Source organism: Dermochelys coriacea, chromosome 7 (genome assembly GCF_009764565.3).
Source record: "Dermochelys coriacea isolate rDerCor1 chromosome 7, rDerCor1.pri.v4, whole genome shotgun sequence".
NCBI lineage: Eukaryota > Metazoa > Chordata > Testudines > Dermochelyidae > Dermochelys > Dermochelys coriacea.
The window spans coordinates 50,253,946-50,271,167 of NC_050074.1; the positions used below are offsets into that span (position 1 = coordinate 50,253,946).

Sequence of the window (17,222 nt, forward strand, 5' to 3'; positions counted from 1 at the left end):
GAACAATCCCACCCCATGCTCTAGTTCAACGGCCTAGAAGTAGTCTTTTGAAGGCATTTGCCTGCCTGTTCCTAGGTGCAGGGTGCTTGCAGCACTGGCTATCAGTTCTTCGGAGGGTAGGGGAGAACAGACCAGATGAGAGCTCTGTGAGCTATGCTCACTTGACCAGAGCCCCTCAGGTACCCCCAGGGTCTGGCCTGGCCCATCAGCCTCCTGTGTCCCCTTCCCCCAAACTAAACACAGGAAGGAAGCCTGAGTCCCGCTGTGACGGGCCTGCAGGGTTGACCTGCCATCAATGGGGCCTTCTCCACAGCTGCCTGCCCCAGGGTCCTCCCAGCCTGCGGCTTTCTGGGCTATAGTCCCACTACTCCGGCTTTACTTTCCCCTTCTCCTTGATTTGCAGCTGCATGTTTGTAGGGTTGAGTTCTATCTATAAAACTTTTATTTCCACTACGACCACCCAGAAGCTCCTGTGTGATCGCTGCACTGTACCACTGGCGAATAAAGACCTTCTGAGGACAAACCGAGAAAGCATCAACCATACCTGCTCTGTCTCTTTGTCTGCCCTGCCGATGAGCTCTGTCCTTCTAGGGCCCACTTCGCACACCAGGCTGCTGCCAGGAGCAGATCCCTCAACCAGCCGCCATGCATGCCTCTGTGCCTCAGAGCTGAGCTGGGGGAAGAGTGGGTGGGACACAGATGCTCTGGGGGCTGGAAGGAACAAGGGGTGAGGTAGGTAGAGGTGCAGCCAAGAGGAGGTTAATCATTGAGTCTTGGGGATTCCCCCCCCCCCAATCCAGCTCATCTGATCTCTGCTGTCCTGTGGGCAGGCACAGCACCCCCTCTGGCTGCTATGGCCTTACACTTGTCTGCCTGCAGCACAGTCTGCTCCAAAAGGGGTTGGGAAATGGCTGGGAGCAAGCCTCAGAGCACCATGGCATGACAGCAACTCCCCAGACGTTCTTCCCCCAGCCCTGGGCCAGGATGTGGCCCTGGAGAGCGGACCCCACCTAATAGCCACTGCATGCTCCAGGGATGAGGAGCAGATCCCCTAGCCCTCACTGATATCATGCAATGGGGCCTACTGTCCTTGTGAACGGGCAAGGAAATAGGATCAAAAAGGAGGATCGTGATCCAATCATCGGCCACTCCCAAGCTGATGTTTCAGATGTTTCCCAGAATCCTTTGCACTGGTCCCTATGATGGTTGATTGGAAGGTCTGTGGGAAGCGGGATGGTTTGTTGGGTTCTCCTGGCATCTGAGGAGACAAGAGCCCCCAAGGCTTGAGACGGCATGCTACAGCAGGAGCTGTCTGTTAAACAAATAGTACATCATTACAAATGTAAGAGAGCTGAATGGTGTGTCAGGGTAGCTGGAGATTTTGGTGGGTAAGAGTCAGCTGGGACTTAACGTGCCCACAAAGCCAGGGGACTCCTTGTGAGCACGATTAGATGGTCCTGCTATAACGATTGGCAATGGGACAGTTGGAGTTGATACCCAAAACACCATCATTAGGTTTCAGATTTAACACTCCCACAAAGATGGATGGAGCAGCTCGCATCTCCCAGAGCTATAGTGTTGGGCTTTTTGCAGCCCTGGACACACATGGCAGTGTCAATGACACTCAGGTCACATTTGCCAGGTGGTGGGCTGGAAACAGGATTGTTTAATGGAAGGTGAGACTCGGCACCCAGTCCCCTAACAAGAGACAAACCGCGTTTCATCCCCAGGCCCCGCCCCTTGAGTCTGCAGGCCCTGCGCCAACTCCCATGCCCCACGCCATGAGCCTGCCTTACAACAGTCCACACTGCGCCGGAGCGCAGCCCCCGCCCCACGCCTCAGCTGTGCGCTCCGGCCGGTCTGCCGGGGGCGGTGCTAAGACCCCGCGCTCCCGTTAGCCTCGCCCCAAGGAGCCGGCTGGGGCCGGGCGGGGGAGAAACTAGAGGAAGCCGCCCCCGCCCCCGGCCCCGCCCCCTCCTCAGCCATGTAGCGCGGCGGGTCGGGTTTCGCGCCTTTCCCGCGTGCGTTATTTCCGGCTCATGCCGGAAGCCACCTCGGAATGAACCAAATTTGAACTGGTAACGCGATGCGAACCGGGGCGACCTCCCGCTCCGGGCCCGCCCCGACCGAGCCCATCTCCCGCGAGGACCCCACCGTCAGAGGGCGGGGGATAGCTGGGTCAGAGCGGGGAGCCGGGCGGGAGATGGCCCGAGTGCCCCGCTCGGGCTGCCCGCCGTTTCCTCGGCGGCCTGTCCCGGAGAGAGCCGCCGCCTACACCCGCGCGTCCGCCCAGCCGGGCGGGCCCCGACCCGGGCAGCCCCCAGTCTGTGCTCGGCGCGAGTCCCCGGCTCGTTCCCTGCTGCGACCTCCAGCGTGACAGCTGCTGTGACCCCGAAGGGACGCTGGGCTTGGACCCCGGCTCGCCCTGGGAGCGAGCGTCGCCCTTCCGGGCTGGCTGCAGTGCGGGGGGGCACGTGGCTCCCGGTGGGACAAGTCTCTAGAGCCACTAGGGCAAAGTCAAGATTCTGCCCCATCTGGGTGTATCGTGCTGGCCACAAACACGTCGTGTGGGCTGGATGTATCCTGGGGACCGTATGTTTGACACCCGTGCCATATACGGCAACATCTCCTTAATTCCCACCCATGCCTGGCCATAAGTACCATGAATAGCAGCATGCCCTGCATATTATACCCTAAAGTGCCTTCTGTGCCATCCCTCTGACTTGCCTGCAGCTCATAGTGGGTCCTCCTGTGCCATCCTAAATGTCAGGTTATGCCCTGTGTATAGCAGCCTGGCCCCTATGCCAGCCAAAGATCCAAGCTTGTGAGGCTGTTTGGTGTTCGTTTGGGAGACAGCCCCGCTGAGCCTGGTGTGTTCATATCCCCTTGCATAGGCCAAGGAGAGGCGCTTCCCTGGTTGTGCTGTGGCAGCCTCTTGGATGTCGGAACAATAGAGGATGCCTATCCGTGCCCACTGTACCATCTGCTCGGATTTCTTTGACAATCACAAGGATGTGGCAGCTATCCACTGCGGGCACACCTTCCATCAGGAGTGGTGAGTAGACATGAACAGCATGACAGGTAGTGGTAAAAACATGCATCTTCTTCAGCTGCTGAATTGATATGTCTTATGATGATGTGAGTATCTCTAGCGAAACAAAGGAAGTGCATCTCCAGTGTTTTGTTCTTGTGATAATCTCTTGTCTTTCTGCATTTCAGTCTCTGAACTCTTCAGCCTCCTCTTCTCCAATCCTGCTGTTTGCAAATGTTATAGTTGAGGGGGGTAAGGATGAACACAGACATTAAAAACCATAGGTTTCAGAGTAGCAGCCGTGTTAGTCTGTATTCGCAAAAAGAAAAGGAGTACTTGTGGCACCTTAGAGACTAACAAATTTATTAGAGCATAAGCTTTCGTGAGCTACAGCTCACTTCATCGGATGCATTTGGTGGAAAAAACAGAGGAGAGATTTATATACACACACACAGAGAACATGAAACAATGGGTTTATCATACACACTGTAAGGAGAGTGATCACTTAAGATAAGCCATCACCAACAGCAGGGGGGGGAAGGAGGAAAACCTTTCATGGTGACAAGCAGGTAGGCTAATTCCAGCAGTTAACAAGAATATCAGAGGAACAGTGGGGGGTGGGGTGGGAGGGAGAAATACCATGGGGAAATAGTTTTACTTTGTGTAATGACTCATCCATTCCCAGTCTCTATTCAAGCCTAAGTTAATTGTATCCAGTTTGCAAATTAATTCCAATTCAGCAGTCTCTCGTTGGAGTCTGTTTTTGAAGCTTTTTTGTTGAAGTATAGCCACTCTTAGGTCTGTGATCGAGTGACCAGAGAGATTGAAGTGTTCTCCAACTGGTTTTTGAATGTTATAATTCTTGACGTCTGATTTGTGTCCATTCATTCTTTTACGTAGAGACTGTCCAGTTTGGCCAATGTACATGGCAGAGGGGCATTGCTGGCACATGATGGCATATATCACATTGGTAAATGCACAGGTGAACGAGCCTCTGATGGTGTGGCTGATGTGATTAGGCCCTATGATGGTATCCCCTGAATAGATATGTGGACAGAGTTGGCAACGGGCTTTGTTGCAAGGATAGGTTCCTGGGTTAGTGGTTCTGTTGTGTGGTGTGTGGTTGCTGGTGAGTATTTGCTTCAGATTGGGGGGCTGTCTGTAAGCAAGGACTGGTCTGTCTCCCAAGATCTGAGAGAGCGATGGCTCGTCCTTCAGGATAGGTTGTAGATCCTTGATGATGCGTTGGAGGGGTTTTAGTTGGGGGCTGAAGGTGATGGCTAGTGGCGTTCTGTTGTTTTCTTTGTTGGGCCTGTCCTGTAGTAGGTGAAAAAAGCTTCAAAAACAGACTCCAACGAGAGACTGCTGAATTGGAATTAATTTGCAAACTGGATACAATTAACTTAGGCTTGAATAGAGACTGGGAATGGATGAGTCATTACACAAAGTAAAACTATTTCCCCATGGTATTTCTCCCTCCCACCCCACCCCCCACTGTTCCTCTGATATTCTTGTTAACTGCTGGAATTAGCCTACCTGCTTGTCACCATGAAAGGTTTTCCTCCTTCCCCCCCCTGCTGTTGGTGATGGCTTATCTTAAGTGATCACTCTCCTTACAGTGTGTATGATAAACCCATTGTTTCATGTTCTCTGTGTGTGTGTGTATATAAATCTCTCCTCTGTTTTTTCCACCAAATGCATCCGATGAAGTGAGCTGTAGCTCACGAAAGCTTATGCTCTAATAAATTTGTTAGTCTCTAAGGTGCCACAAGTACTCCTTTTCTTTTTATTAAAAACCATGCACCTTGTGCCTGGCTGACTCTTCTTGCTTTTTGAAGGGATGGGTTGACAGATTGTTAGTTGGCTATCGTCATAGTGCATGTTTCTAAAAGTTGGGCTTTTTCTGTTTCTGAGAGATGGAGAACTAAAATAACAGGAGGTTCTGTGGGTTGGCATTGAGCTACATTGGTATAGTTGTGTGTTAGGAGCACTGGAATTGCAGGGGGGCTGCAGCTCAGCATTGAAGTGCTTTGGCAGAGTTCATAGAATCATAGAATATCAGGGTTGGAAGGGACCCCAGAAGGTCATCTAGTCCAACCCCCTGCTCAAAGCAGGACCAAGTCCCAGTTAAATCATCCCAGCCAGGGCTTTGTCAAGCCTGACCTTAAAAACCTCTAAGGAAGGAGATTCTACCACCTCCCTAGGTAACGCATTCCAGTGTTTCACCACCCTCTTAGTGAAAAAGTTTTTCCTAATATCCAATCTAAACCTCCCCCATTGCAACTTGAGACCATTACTCCTCGTTCTGTCATCTGCTACCATTGAGAACAGTCTAGAGCCATCCTCTTTGAAACCCCCTTTCAGGTAGTTGAAAGCAGCTATCAAATCCCCCCTCATTCTTCTCTTCTGCAGACTAAACAATCCCAGCTCCCTCAGCCTCTCCTCATAAGTCATGTGCTCTAGACCCCTAATCATTTTTGTTGCCCTTCGTTGTACTCTTTCCAATTTATCCACATCCTTCCTGTAGTGTGGGGCCCAAAACTGGACACAGTACTCCAGATGAGGCCTCACCAGTGTCGAATAGAGGGGAACGATCACGTCCCTCGATCTGCTCGCTATGCCCCTACTTATACATCCCAAAATGCCATTGGCCTTCTTGGCAACAAGGGCACACTGCTGACTCATATCCAGCTTCTCGTCCACTGTCACCCCTAGGTCCTTTTCCGCAGAACTGCTGCCGAGCCATTCGGTCCCTAGTCTGTAGCGGTGCATTGGATTCTTCCATCCTAAGTGCAGGACCCTGCACTTATCCTTATTGAACCTCATTAGATTTCTTTTGGCCCAATCCTCCAATTTGTCTAGGTCCTTCTGTATCCTATCCCTCCCCTCCAGCGTATCTACCACTCCTCCCAGTTTAGTATCATCCGCAAATTTGCTGAGAGTGCAATCCACACCATCCTCCAGATCATTTATGAAGATATTGAACAAAACGGGCCCCAGGACCGACCCCTGGGGCACTCCACTTGACACCGGCTGCCAACTAGACATGGAGCCATTGATCACTACCCGTTGAGCCCGACAATCTAGCCAGCTTTCTACCCACCTTATAGTGCATTCATCCAGCCCATACTTCCTTAACTTGCTGACAAGAATGCTGTGGGAGACCGTGTCAAAAGCTTTGCTAAAGTCAAGAAACAATACATCCACTGCTTTCCCTTCATCCACAGAACCAGTAATCTCATCATAAAAGGCGATTAGATTAGTCAGGCATGACCTTCCCTTGGTGAATCCATGCTGACTGTTCCTGATCACTTTCCTCTCCTCTAAGTGCTTCAGGATTGATTCTTTGAGGACCTGCTCCATGATTTTTCCAGGGACTGAGGTGAGGCTGACCGGCCTGTAGTTCCCAGGATCCTCCTTCTTCCCTTTTTTAAAGATGGGCACTACATTAGCCTTTTTCCAGTCATCCGGGACTTCCCCCGTTCGCCACGAGTTTTCAAAGATAATGGCCAAGGGCTCTGCAATCACAGCCGCCAATTCCTTCAGCACTCTCGGATGCAATTCGTCCGGCCCCATGGACTTGTGCACGTCCAGCTTTTCTAAATAGTCCCTAACCACCTCTATCTCTACAGAGGGCTGGCCATCTCTTCCCCATTTTGTGTTGCCCAGCACAGCAGTCTGGGAGCTGACCTTGTTAGTGAAAACAGAGGCAAAAAAAGCATTGAGTACATTAGCTTTTTCCACATCCTCTGTCACTAGCTTGCCTCCCTCATTCAGTAAGGGGCCCACACTTTCCTTGGCTTTCTTCTTGTTGCCAACATACCTGAAGAAACCCTTCTTGTTACTCTTGACATCTCTTGCTAGCTGCAGCTCCAGGTGCGATTTGGCCCTCCTGATATCTTTCCTACATGCCCGAGCAATATTTTTATACTCTTCCCTGGTCATATGTCCAACCTTCCACTTCTTGTAAGCAAAGTTTGTAGTGGGGCTGAGGACTGTTGTAGGGGAAGGGGGTGCAGTTCATAGATTCATAGATACTAAGGTCAGAAGGGACCATTCTGATCATCTAGTCCGACCTCCTGCACAGCGCAGGCCACAGAATCTCACCCACCCTCTCCTACGAAAAACCTCACCTATGTCTGAGCTATTGAAGTCCTCAAATCGTGGTTTAAAGACTTCAAGGAGCAAAGAAGCCTCCTTCAAGTCAACCATGCCCCATGCTACAGTGGAAGGCGAAAAACCTCCAGGGCCTCTCCAATCTGCCCTGGAGGAAAATTCCTTCCCGACCCCAAATATGGCAATCAGCTAAACCCTGAGCATATGGGCAAGATTCACCAGCCAGATACTACAGACAATTCTTTCCTGGGTAACTCAGATCCCATCCATCTAATATCCCATCTCAGGGGATTAGGCCTATTTACCCTGAATATTAAAGATCAATTAATTACCAAAATCCCATTATCCCATCATACCATCTCCTCCATAAACTTATCGAGTAGAATCTTAAAGCTAGATAGATCTTTTGCCCCCACTGCTTCCCTTGGAAGGCTATTCCAAAACTTCACTCCTCTGATGGTTAGAAACCTTTGTCTGATTTCAAGTCTAAACTTCCTGGTGGCCAGTTTATACCCATTTGTTCTTGGGTCCACATTGGTGCTGAGCTGAAATAATTCCTCTTCCTCTCCTGTATTTATCCCTCTGATATATTTATAGAGAGCAATCATATCTCCCCTCAACCTTCTTTTAGTTAGGCTAAACAAGCCAAGCTCCTTAAGTCTCCTTTCATAAGACAAGTTTTCCATTCCTCGGATCATCCTAGTAGCCCTTCTCTGTACCTGCTCCAGTTTGAATTCATCCTTTTTAAACATGGGAGACCAGAACTGCACACAGTATTATTCTAGGTGAGGTCTCACCAGTGCCTTGTATAAAGGTACTAAAACCTCCTTATCCCTACTGGAAATGCCTCTCCTGATGCATCCCAAAACCGCATTAGCTTTTTTCACAGCCATATCACATTGGCAGCTCATAGTCATCCTATGATCAGTTCTGCCAATGCAATGCAAAACTGAGCAATGTGGGAAATCCTGCATGGTTCTTGACTAGTTAGTGCTGATTGGAATAGGCAGATTGCATGCCTCGTACTCAAAAGTAATAAAAAGTACTTAATTTGTCTTAATGTATGTTGTTGTATTTTGTAACATGGCATCCTTGAAGGCTCTCAGAGTGCTTTTTGAATATTAAAGTCCCGCAGTGCCACTGTGAGGTGGGTAGATATCTCACCTCCCCATTTTAGTGATGAGGAAATTGAGGCAGAGCGGAAGTTAACTTTCCAAGCTTACAGTAAGCCAGTATCAGTTTGGAAATAGGAACACTCTGAGACTAAAGGAAATGTGGATTAGGCCCATCAATATACAGACTTCAAGATACTTTTTTTCCCTGTGATGTTAAATTGAAACTCATTTTTTCATTAAAATGGAGAAATGCCAAACACACTAAATATGTCTGTATGCCACAGGCTCTCCCCTCTTGAGCCATATGTTAAAGAAGCTTTTTTCATGGTGACCCAAACTAAGATTCTGTACCAGGGCCTAGTGTCACTTGTTGGCTCATATGATTTTCCTTGGGAAGTCAATTTTCTGAGTTTCTCTTGACTGCCAGACAAATAAATAACTCTGGTAACTGAATATCCTCTTTCCTCTTAGCAGCTTCCTTTCCTTGTAGAAAACACCTCTGCTGTTCGTCTTTCTTGTCTCATTTCTTCCTTCCATCTTTTGTGTTTTGTCTGTTCTCTCTGTCTTCCACAATTCCCTCTCTCTCCCCTGAACCTCCTTGTCACAGTGACCCTTCTTCTGGCTAAGGGTGTGGTGCTTGGGCTTCCTTGATTGATCTTTCACTTTGTTGGAGGAATGTGCTAGAGTGAAATGGGGCTGAAACTTGCAATGCTCTTGAACTCTGATGTAGGTGCTGCTCCCTCCCCCTTCACACTTGTCCCTTCCCCATCTGTGGTCTTGGTTTCCTTGCCTTCTCCATCAGAGATGACGCCATTGTGTTGCTTCTACATAAAGTGCTTGTCCATGCACTTCAGCAGGAGCAGGCTAAAGATGAAACAATCCTAATCAATTCATGCTTTTGTTGGAGTTCCTTTGCAAGTGATTTGAGCTGGAGGCATGTGCTCTTCCTGTAGGATCAACTGAGCGTGTGGAGGCAGAAGGGACATGTTTTACCAGGGCGCACCACATCAAAATGAATCACCCTGGCGATGGTCACTGACTTTAATGAAAAGAACATCTGGGGATCGCTTTGCTCAGTAATGGTTGGGGGGGGGGGGTAAGGGGAACCGTGCCCTTTGGATATGACTGGCTAAGCTATTTCTTTTGCTGCAAGTAATCACGCAGTTCTTAAGGTGCTCTGAAGACCCAATTCCTAACATCAGATTGGACATTCTTCTCCACATGCTGTTCTCCTGGGGAGCTTAAAGCATGTCCCAAACATCCTCCATTTGATAGATATTGTTCCTCTGCTTCCTGGTAGGTTAGCAATGTAGCCCTTGGTTGACAACCTTTAGAATAGATGATCTTAAATTATAACCATTCACTGTATATTTTTTTCTTTCTCCCTCAGTCTCATCCAGTGGTTTGACACTGCACCGAGTTGGACTTGTCCACAGTGTAGAATCCAGGTAAATCCTTAATCCTGAATAAAACACTGTATTTCTATATCCCAATGCTGTCTACCAGCACTGCCGGAGCTCAGGCCTGAGGGCACAGAGGCGTTGATGGCATACAGAGATTGGCTGTCACCTCTCAGTCACCATCAGACTGTGCTGGATGTCACTACTTACACTCTAGCAGAGAGGTTAAGGAGTGAATGGACCATGGAGATTGAAATCCTCCCTCAAAGCCTCTCCAGGCCAGATTGGGGCACATTGGGAAGCATGTTTTGCTGCTGCCAGGCCTTCAGGGCTTTTACTGTGGCAAAACTTCACTAGCACTAAATGGAAAAGGGGTGGAGGGAGCTAGAAAATAATCTAGGCCTGAGATTTGTATTACAGTACTTCCTAGCTTCTCCAGCTGAGATCAGGACACTGCACATACACACAGTGAGAGACAGTCCCTGCTCTGGAGCACTCAGCCTAAAGAGGGGAAAAAAGACAGAGGGTGGGAGACAGGAAGGATCATCTCCCTCCTACAGATTAGGAACCAAGGCAAGAGATTCAGTGACTCACTCGTGGTCACCCAGGGAGTCTGGGCAGAACCAGGAACTGAATCCAGCTCTTCTGAGTCCCAGCTCAGTGCCTGAACCTCAAGACCATATTTCTTAAGTTAGTCTGGTTCTTGTGCCTCACATTACAGTAACTGTCAAGATTGGGGGTCTTGGCTTGTGCTAGTATTGGCTATGCTCTGAGCTGAGTTACATGGAGGAGTCAGTTTGCAGCCAGCATGTTAATTTTATAGGTGTGCTCCTGTCTTTTTCTTTCCTTTCAAGGTCTTGGCCCTTGTTTCTTCCCTGACTTGTTGATTCCCTGTATTCTTCACCACCTCTTACATCTCTGGGTTATCATGGAGTTACTCACAAAATAACATCTTATGTAGCAGTAACTATGCAATTAGCTGGTGTCATGACTGCATATAATACTTAAAACACAAAGCTGTAACGGCATGGGGGAGGTGGGGAGAGCTACTGCACTCAGTAAGAGCACCCTCTGCATACAGAGAGCAGCACGAACTTCTGTGTTTGGGTTTGGCACTGGGTGAGCATCAGCTTCTGGGTCTGAGCTGCCAGAGAACAAGCTGCTCTTGACTCAGAAATGCCTGAATCTTTCTCAAAAAGAGAAAGGAGTTTGAAAATGCACCACCAAATGCATCCGATGAAGTGAGCTGTAGCTCACGAAAGCTTATGCTCAAATAAATTTGTTAGTCTCTAAGGTGCCACAAGTACTCCTTTTCTTTTTGTGACTACAGACTAACACGGCTGCTACTCTGAAACCTGAATCTTTCTGTTATAATTCCAGGATCTTGCCTGGAGTGACGACTGTAAATCTCAATGCTTGGGTGACAGATCCAAAACAGGATCTCACCATAGAGATGCCAGCTGTGTGAACTGACTTCCACCAGCCATGCCACACATTACCATCTTGTGATGGGACAGTAACCTTCTCCCATTGTAGCTGTCTGCCTAGCAGGAAAGGCTCTCCCTGCATTTTCACGCTCATGACTCTGATCCTCTTCCATGTCTTACCTAGGTCAGCAAAAGACACATCATCAATAAACTGTTCTTTGATGTTGCCCTGGAGGAGCAGATGTCACTGGATGCAGAAAGCCTACAGGTATTCTGATTGAGTTCCCTTAACAGCAGCCTGGAGCCACAGTCTGTCCCAACAGCTTCTTTCAGTTACTGGTGGAGTCTCTAAACAGTTCTGGATTTCAAAGCTGGATGTTGGTGTTCTTTCTCCTGTTTGCCTCTCTGCTTTCTGTCCCTGTCCTCGCCACTGAGGTCCCCTCAGCTCTTCCTGCTGAAAACCTTCACGTGGTGCTTCACATGGTCCCTGCTTTTCTTTCAAATGAGGAAGCCATCTCCACCCCTTCACTCCTTCCCTTTCACTTGTCATATTCCCTGAAGCCCTTCCCATATGTTAAACTGTTCAAACTCCTTTTGTTCTTGAGGCTCCTTGATTGTTGTGGAAGGCTGGGAGACGAAGCTTTCCGGCAGCCTGGGGTGGAGGGAGTCGCGAGTTCTATCAAGCTAGTCAGCAAACCTTGGAGAACCTGGGCATAGGAGGATTATCCTCTAACTCTCCTGGGGAAGGGCCTATTAAAGGTACACTCAGTTCGTTCACTTTATGCATTTAACTGTCCTCTGTGTTTTAGATGAGTGTCATGGACTTATAGGTCATGCCCACTCTTGGTCCCGTACGGTCCTTGGGGGAACCCCCATCAATGTGACAGCCTTCCTTGGGGGTCCCCTCTCTCTCGGGGATTAAGCCCCTCCGCCTCCTGGAACCACACCTCTCTGAGCCTTAGTACGCCTGTCTCTTGCCGTGGGCCCCCTCAGGGAGTCCACTCACTCTGGATCCCCGGGGCCTCCACTCCCAGAGGGAATAATGCAACCCTGTTTTCTAGACTGAAGTGACTCTCAGCTAGCGTAAAACTGGAGGGTTTATTGAGCATCTGAACACAGCATAGGAAACTCTCGGGGCTCTCAGGCACAGTACATCTAAGTCTCTCCTGCATCCAGGTGGGCTCTGCCTGCTCTCTCTCTCTCTCTCCAGCCCCAAGCCCCTGTGCTTTCCAGCTGGGCATCTGGTATCCCCTCCCCCAAGCCCCGCCTCTGTCCATTATCTTCTATCCAGGTAAATAAGGTCACCTGGGCCTCCTCTCCTCTCAGGCGTCCTTTGCTCCCCTCTGGCTGGAACCGGCTGGTCAGGTCACCAGGGTCCTCTCTTCGCAGCCCGTTGTCCTCCTACTGGCCAAAACTGGTTGTTACTCCTGAGCTGGGCCTCCAGATCACCAGTCGCTGGGGTATCCATTCTCCAGGCCATTGGCTGGGGTCCCAAGTTCCCTCGCTGGTCCTCCTTAACAACAAACTCTCTCTTCTATCACCTCGTTAAACCGGTAACACTCAGGGAAACTGCGTCCCCCTCCTTGGCGTGCAAACCATTGGGGAAAAAAAACCCAAAACAATAAAACCCCGCACTTCATCACATCTCTCCCTCCTTCAGTCTGAAGTGAGCAGGGTCACTTAGCCGTGACTTAGGGAAGTTCAGGGCCTCCGCCCCATGATAAAGCATCGGCTATAACATTGGCACTCCCCTTCACATGAACCATGTCATAACGCTGGAGGAGCAGGGTATGGCTCAGCAGCTTGGCATTAGCCCCTTTCATTTGGTGCAGCCATGTCGGGCAAATGGTCAGTGTACACAGTGACACGCTGCCCAAATAGATATGGCTGCAATTTTTTAAGAGTCCACACCATGGCCAGGCTTTCCTTCTCTATGGTCACATAGTGCTGCTCCCGGGGCAGCAGCAGCTTCTTGCTCAGGTATGCAATGGGGTGTCTCTCCCCCTTAGTATCCATTTGCATTAGCTTAGCACAGCACAGCACTGCACTGCACCCAGCCCAGTTTCTGAGGCATCGGTGGACACCAGGAAGGATTTGTTAAAATCTGGGTTTACCAGCACCGGGCTTTGGATGAATGCCCCCTTCAGCACATAGAGAGCCTTCTGGCACTGTTCAGTCCAGACCACCTTGTCCGCCTTTCTCTTCCTATAAAGCTCCATGAGGAGAGCTGCCAGGATGGCACCAAGTGCTAAAGTGTGGCGCAAACCTCTGGTAGTACCCCTCCATCCCAATGAAAGCCTGGACCTGCTTCTTAGTCTGGTGAGTGGGCCAATCCTTGATTGCCTTCACTTTGGCCAGCTCCGGCTTCAGGTGGCCACTCCCCACCTTGTGGCCCAAGTATGACACCTCTGCCATCCCCACCGTGCACTTTCCAGCTTTTATGGTCAGTCCTGCATCCTGGAGGCAACCTAGCACCCTCTTCACCTTGGACACATGTTCTTCCCAGGTCTGACTAAAGACATAGATATAGTCAATATATGCTAGAGCAAAGTCCTCTGTCTCCCTTAGTAACTGGTCCACCAAGCACTGGAAGGTGGCAGGTGCCCCCTTGAGGCCAAAAGGCAAGACCAGGAACTCGAAGAGCCCTACTGAGGTGGTGAAGGCAGACTTCGCCCTGGCCTCTGGGTCCAAAGACACCTGCCAGTAGCCTTTGGTGAGATCCATGTTAGTGAAGTACCAGACCACCCCCAACTTGTCTATGATCTCATCGGTCCTAGGCATGGGTTAGGCATTGGACATGGTGATGGCATTGAGTTTCCAATAGTCCACACCAGAACCGGATCAACCCATCCTCCTTGGGGACCAGCACCACGGGAGAGGCCGGGGCTGGAGGATGGCTGGATCACCCCTAAAGCCAGCATGTCTGTTTTCCCAGTGACCCTAAATGGTGAATACCTGATTGGAAGGTTGGCTCCCATCTCTACCCGGTGAACAGCCAGGTTAGTGAGCCCAGGGCAGTTGGAGAACAGCTGCCAGTATGAATGCAGCACCTCTCTGATCTCAGCCTGCTGGGCAAGGGTTAGCTGGTTTGAGAGGGGAATTGATTCCAGTGAGGGGTCAGCCCACACCTCAGGGAGGAGTCCCACCAAGGGATCCTCTCCCTTCTCCTCCCACTGCCCGCACACAGCCAGCACCAACTTCTCCCTGTCCCAGTGGGGTTTCATCATGTTGACATGGTACACCCGGTAGCACTGTGCCCGGTTGGACAGTTCCACTATATAGTTCATCTCATTTACCTGTCTGATGACCTTGAAGGGGCTGTCCCAGGCAGCTGGCACCTTGCTCTTCCTCACAGGGATGAAAAGCATCACCTGGTCCCCAGTAGCATAGGAGCGGGCACGTGCTGAGTGATCGTACCAGACCACCTGCTTCCTCTGTGCCCTGGCCAGCTTTCCCCAGCCAGGTCGATGAGCTCCACAAGCTTTTCCCAGAAGGTCAGTACATACTCCACCACTGATTCTCCATCGGGAGAGGTCTTCCCTTCCAAATCATCCCTAATCAAGTCTAGGGGTCCCCTTAACCTACTCTGATACAGCAACTCGAACAGGGAAAACCCTGTGGATTCCTGTGGCACTTCCCTGTATGTGAACAGCAGGTGGGGTAAATACTTCTGTCTTACGGGAGCTGGTCCATAAATGTTTTCAGCATCATCTTTAAAGTCCCGTTGGACTGAAGGTGATATGCTGAGGCCCAGGTGTGTCTGACCTAGGATGACCAGTTGAAACGGATAAAATATTGGATCATATGGGGGAAGTAAAAGGGAAAAAAAAGCGGCCGGAGCGGAGTTGCCGAAGCGCACCTCCCGACCCCCCCCCCCCCCCCCCAAAAAAAAAAAAAAGGCAGCCAGAGCAGCCAAAGCCACAGTATTGGGACAAATGCCATCCTGATCGTGCATCGGTCAGGATGCAGGACAAAGAACTAAAAATCAAGACAGTCCCGTCTGGTCTCCTTAGTCGGACCCCACACTTCTCCCACAAGCATTGAGTAGGATTGACATGACGTTGGACCCCTGGTCTGTAAGGACCTCCTTGGGGGAGCCCCACTCTGCTGAAAATGGTCAGCAGCTCATCTGCCACAGTGTTTGCCTCAATTGAGGACAAGCCACTGATTTGGGGTAGCGCGTAGTGAAATCTGTCACCACCAGGATGCATTTCTTCCTCGACCAGGTTGCCCTGCTTATGCCCTTCAAGGGGAATATTGTGGGCCAAGAACAACAGTCTGCGGTGGTACCTCTGGGGAACCACCAACTGCCTCCTGGCTTTCCAAGCTTCAGTTTGCCCCGAACCAACCCATTCCTGGTACAGGACTCTCTTCTCCCACAGGAATCTCTCCTGGTGGTCATCCCCCTGGGATCCTGCACCGCTGTGGCCAGCAAGCCTTCTCCAAGGAGGGATCCTCCTGCAGCTCCATCTGGAATTCAGCTGCTGGGTTTGAGCGTACAGCCCTGGTTGGTGGTGCTTCAGTTTCCCCACCTTGGGACGGAGGCTCCAGCCCCAGCCCTGTCAAGCCCTACCCTCAGTGCTTTGGTACCCCACCGTCCAGAGGTCCTGTGTCCCGCTCTGGCTCCAGGTAAGGACCAGGGTGCTCTGAGTGCCAGCCAGCCAGTTCTCCAAGTCATTACCCATTAGCACCCCGGTAGGCAGGTGATTATGCTTCCCAGCCTCTTTGGGTCCCTCCTTAGCTCCCCATTTCAGATGTATCCTTGCTACAGGTACCTTGACGGAGGGCCCAAACACTCTCCTCAGGGTCATGTATGCATTGGGCGCTAGCTGTTCTGGGTCCACCTTGGGCCACGCAAGTGTCACCTCTGCACCCATGTCCCAGAACCCCTGGACGCTCCTTCCCCCCACCTCAATGGGGATGATGTGGCCTGTCCCAGGCTCACCCAGCGGATTGAATATGGGCACTCTGTACCTGGAGCCCCATCTTGTCCTGCTGGCCTGACCTGGCACAGCCCTATCAACTGCAGCCGCCTAGACTGGCAGTGCCCCCACTCAGTGGGTTTCCACCCAGTTGACACCCAGTTCTGCTTTGTTGCCATTTCCTTCATTTTCAGGGATTGTAACATCTTGTGTCCTTTCTGGCAACAGCAATTACATTTCAGGTCCCTACATTTCTACGAGGGGCGTCGGTCCACCCCAGCATTCATTGGCGCCCCTGAGTTGGGCTTCCTGGAGTCTCACCTTTGAGAGGTCTCTGGGTGACTCCCCTTCCGAGTCCCTAATATGAGTCTCCCTCCTGCCCCCAATTTGCTGTCCACAAACTCATTCGTCAGTGCAGATCTTTAGGCTTCCGGTCCACTAACCACATCTTAAGGTCTGGAGGGCAGATGTCATACAGCTGCTCCAACCCCCCACCAGGTTATACATGTCCTCTGTGGTAGTGGCCCCTGTGCCCTTCCTCCACTTACAAATATATTCCCCCAGCAGATTAGTGACCTCCTTGTAAGTGACACCTGGGGTTCTGAGTACACCCAGGAATAGTTTCTTGTATGCCTCGGAGGTCAGTTCAAACTTCATCAGCAAAGCCTGTTTGAACAGGTCATAGTCCCCTTGTGACATTCCCCTCTAGTGTTGTCTGGACCAGTGATCTGCTAGGCCATTCCAATCCTTGACTCTGGGAGCCAGCCTTACCCTGCTCTGCTGTGAGAACCTTCACTCCTGGGCTGTTCGCACACAGCCTCTGGCATGTAAGCTGCTCCCAGCTACTTTCGGACCCAGCAGGGGGGTTAGACAGCGGAGCCTGTGGGGGTCAATCTAGTTCAGATCACAAGCCTTCTCAAAGGCTGTGCGGTAGGCATCAATATCCCTTCCTCCTTAAGCTGGGGCAATAGTTTGGTGTCTAGAGTCCCCACAAAACTGGTGTCTCGGGACCCTTTCCCACTTACCCCCCAGCAGGCCCTCTTGTCCTGCCTCTCCTCCAACTCGTGCTTTTGCTGTCCTGCACAGTCTGCCAGCCTCTGCTCCTCCAGCTCCTTTGCTTTCAGCTCCAGCCTTCACAGCTCTTCCAGGGAGAAACCTGACTGCAGGCCCCCTGTGCTGACTGAGGAGTTAGATCTGATAGACTCCCAGCC

General features: G+C 50.7%; 1 protein-coding gene and 1 long non-coding RNA gene across 5 annotated transcripts in view; one reads left to right on the forward strand and one right to left on the reverse strand.

Moving 5' to 3' along the window:
- The window catches only part of LOC122460949, a 526,129-nt gene that overhangs the window by 257,227 nt on the left and 251,680 nt on the right, over positions 1-17,222 (reverse strand). The window lies entirely within an intron of this gene.
- The window catches only part of LOC119859353 (TRAF interacting protein), an 85,055-nt gene continuing 69,745 nt past the window's right edge, over positions 1,913-17,222 (forward strand). For 3 of the 4 annotated variants that reach the window (XR_006282595.1, XM_043518373.1, XM_043518372.1), the window contains exons 1-4: positions 1,920-2,078; positions 2,895-3,055; positions 9,653-9,710; positions 11,274-11,357. Coding sequence is in view for 3 of the 4 variants with exons in the window: in XM_043518373.1 (XP_043374308.1) it covers positions 2,958-3,055; positions 9,653-9,710; positions 11,274-11,357 (240 nt within the window). In the remaining variant the exon portion in view is untranslated. Of the gene's footprint in view, positions 2,079-2,894; positions 3,056-9,652; positions 9,711-11,273; positions 11,358-17,222 lie in introns of all 4 variants that reach the window. The other variant, XM_038411373.2, reaches the window with a different exon arrangement.